Source organism: Nanorana parkeri, unplaced genomic scaffold, assembly GCF_000935625.1.
Source record: "Nanorana parkeri isolate BGI_ZX_2015 unplaced genomic scaffold, ASM93562v1 scaffold3522, whole genome shotgun sequence".
Lineage (NCBI taxonomy): Eukaryota > Metazoa > Chordata > Amphibia > Anura > Dicroglossidae > Nanorana > Nanorana parkeri.
The window spans coordinates 14,820-16,476 of record NW_017309790.1 but is presented as its reverse complement, the minus strand read 5'-3'; the positions used below and the strand labels follow the sequence as shown (position 1 = coordinate 16,476).

General features: G+C 51.9%; 1 protein-coding gene across 1 annotated transcript in view; it reads right to left on the bottom strand.

The window, feature by feature from the left end:
• Nucleotides 1-1,657, bottom strand: part of NICN1 (nicolin 1) — a 4,634-nt gene that overhangs the window by 1,676 nt on the left and 1,301 nt on the right. The window contains 2 exon segments of the mRNA XM_018575079.1: nucleotides 166-221; nucleotides 224-359. Of these exon segments, the coding sequence (XP_018430581.1) occupies nucleotides 166-221; nucleotides 224-359 (192 nt within the window).

Sequence of the window (1,657 nt, the reverse complement as noted above, 5' to 3'; positions counted from 1 at the left end):
GGGCGGGGACACACAAAGAGGGGCGGGGACACAGCCAGGAACTATGACGAGCACTGCTGCAGGCCATAGAAGAAGCCAACAAGTCGCTCCGGCTCCGTCTATAACTGAAGTGATTTTGTCTGTACTGGCTCTTGAAGTACAGATCCCACCAGTGGGCGGAGTCACCTTGTTCAGGCTCCGGAGTTGCTCCTTCGGGGGGAGATGATTCAGCCACTGCCGAGCGGATTGATCTGCAGATCCTCCACGGTGAATGTCGTCCAGAGCGGGGACGGCTGGCGCAGGAAGAGGCGGATGGAGATGACATGGTCTGTAGCGCAGAGCATCTGCCGGGAGAGAAGATCCTGACCTGATACAATCACCTATAAGTGAAGGACGGGAGACGGCCCCAAGGCTGCAGACAACATCATCTCCCGCCTCCCTGGTGTGTGATTAACCCCTTGGTGGTGGGGGATGTACACTGTATGTGGCCAGTTATTTGAGGCTCTACAATGCTGATTCTCAGTGGTTACCATTCAATGGTATGTGACAGCTGAAGAGATCAGAGAGGGGGCGGAGCGGGGGCGGAGCTATTCGTTGTCACAGCTCCATAGACCGGCCCATGTGATACATTTCAGGCCCAAGAATGTTACAATGTATCTCTTCTCATCGTCTGGGCCGGATCAGAGAGCTTTAAAGGAGAAGTACGGGGTCAGGGCTTCTCCCCATAGTTCTCCTCAGGGTAACGGGAGGACACAAACTAGCGTCCTCCCGTCACCCGAGGCTCAGTATATGGCAGGCTACAGCTCGCGGTATACTGAGACGCCGCAGCCGGGACAATTATGTCTGGATCCGCCCAGCTGCGTGAGTGACAGCTGGCTCCTCCTATCTAGAGGCAGGGCCAGCTGCACCCGCCCCCTCCCGTTCCTCCAGTCAGCGCTGGCGGATCAGAGCGGGGAGGGGGGAATCCAGCCCCTCCCCCTGTCACGGCAGAGAGCAGTGACAGGATCGAGAGGTGAGCGAGCCCGGTATGTGTTCCCTCACCTCCCGATCTACTGAGCCGACCTGTGACAGTCTCATTGTCACAGGTCGGCTAGAACTATGAGGTGAGTGACAAGCCCCTCCCCCTCCCCCCCTCATAGTTCTCCTTTAAGCTGCCCGTACACCTGACAACCATAAAAGGACTTTGGTTGTGCGATGGTTGTCAGGTGATTAAAATTCCGTACGACCCGCCCATCATGGACCGCCACATCGTACCCGCTGAGGGGAGGGGCTTACAGATGATTGCAATGGTGAGCAGGCCGCGTGCGGCTTTCGTCTTCCGAGCACGCCACCAACCCGCCAATCGTGGGATAATCCTCAGGTGTATGGGCGGGTTTAGTGAGATCTGATTGTGAGACGCGGTCGGGATCCGTCTCTGAGGTTATTATTATGGGATGTTCCTAAGTTTGGAGCGGCCGAATAATAGCCAAAATGTACAAAAGTGAATTTATCAAGTCGTCACAGCGATATAAACTGACACAAAAAAAAAGTGTAAAGAAAATAAAAAATGATCTATAAATATATTTTTGATATTATAATTGTTATAAAAAATGTCTAAACAAATTATAATAATGAAAACTTGTGAAAAAAAGTGTTTTCTTTACGTTTTTTCCTCATTTTTTTTAATATTTAAATTTGT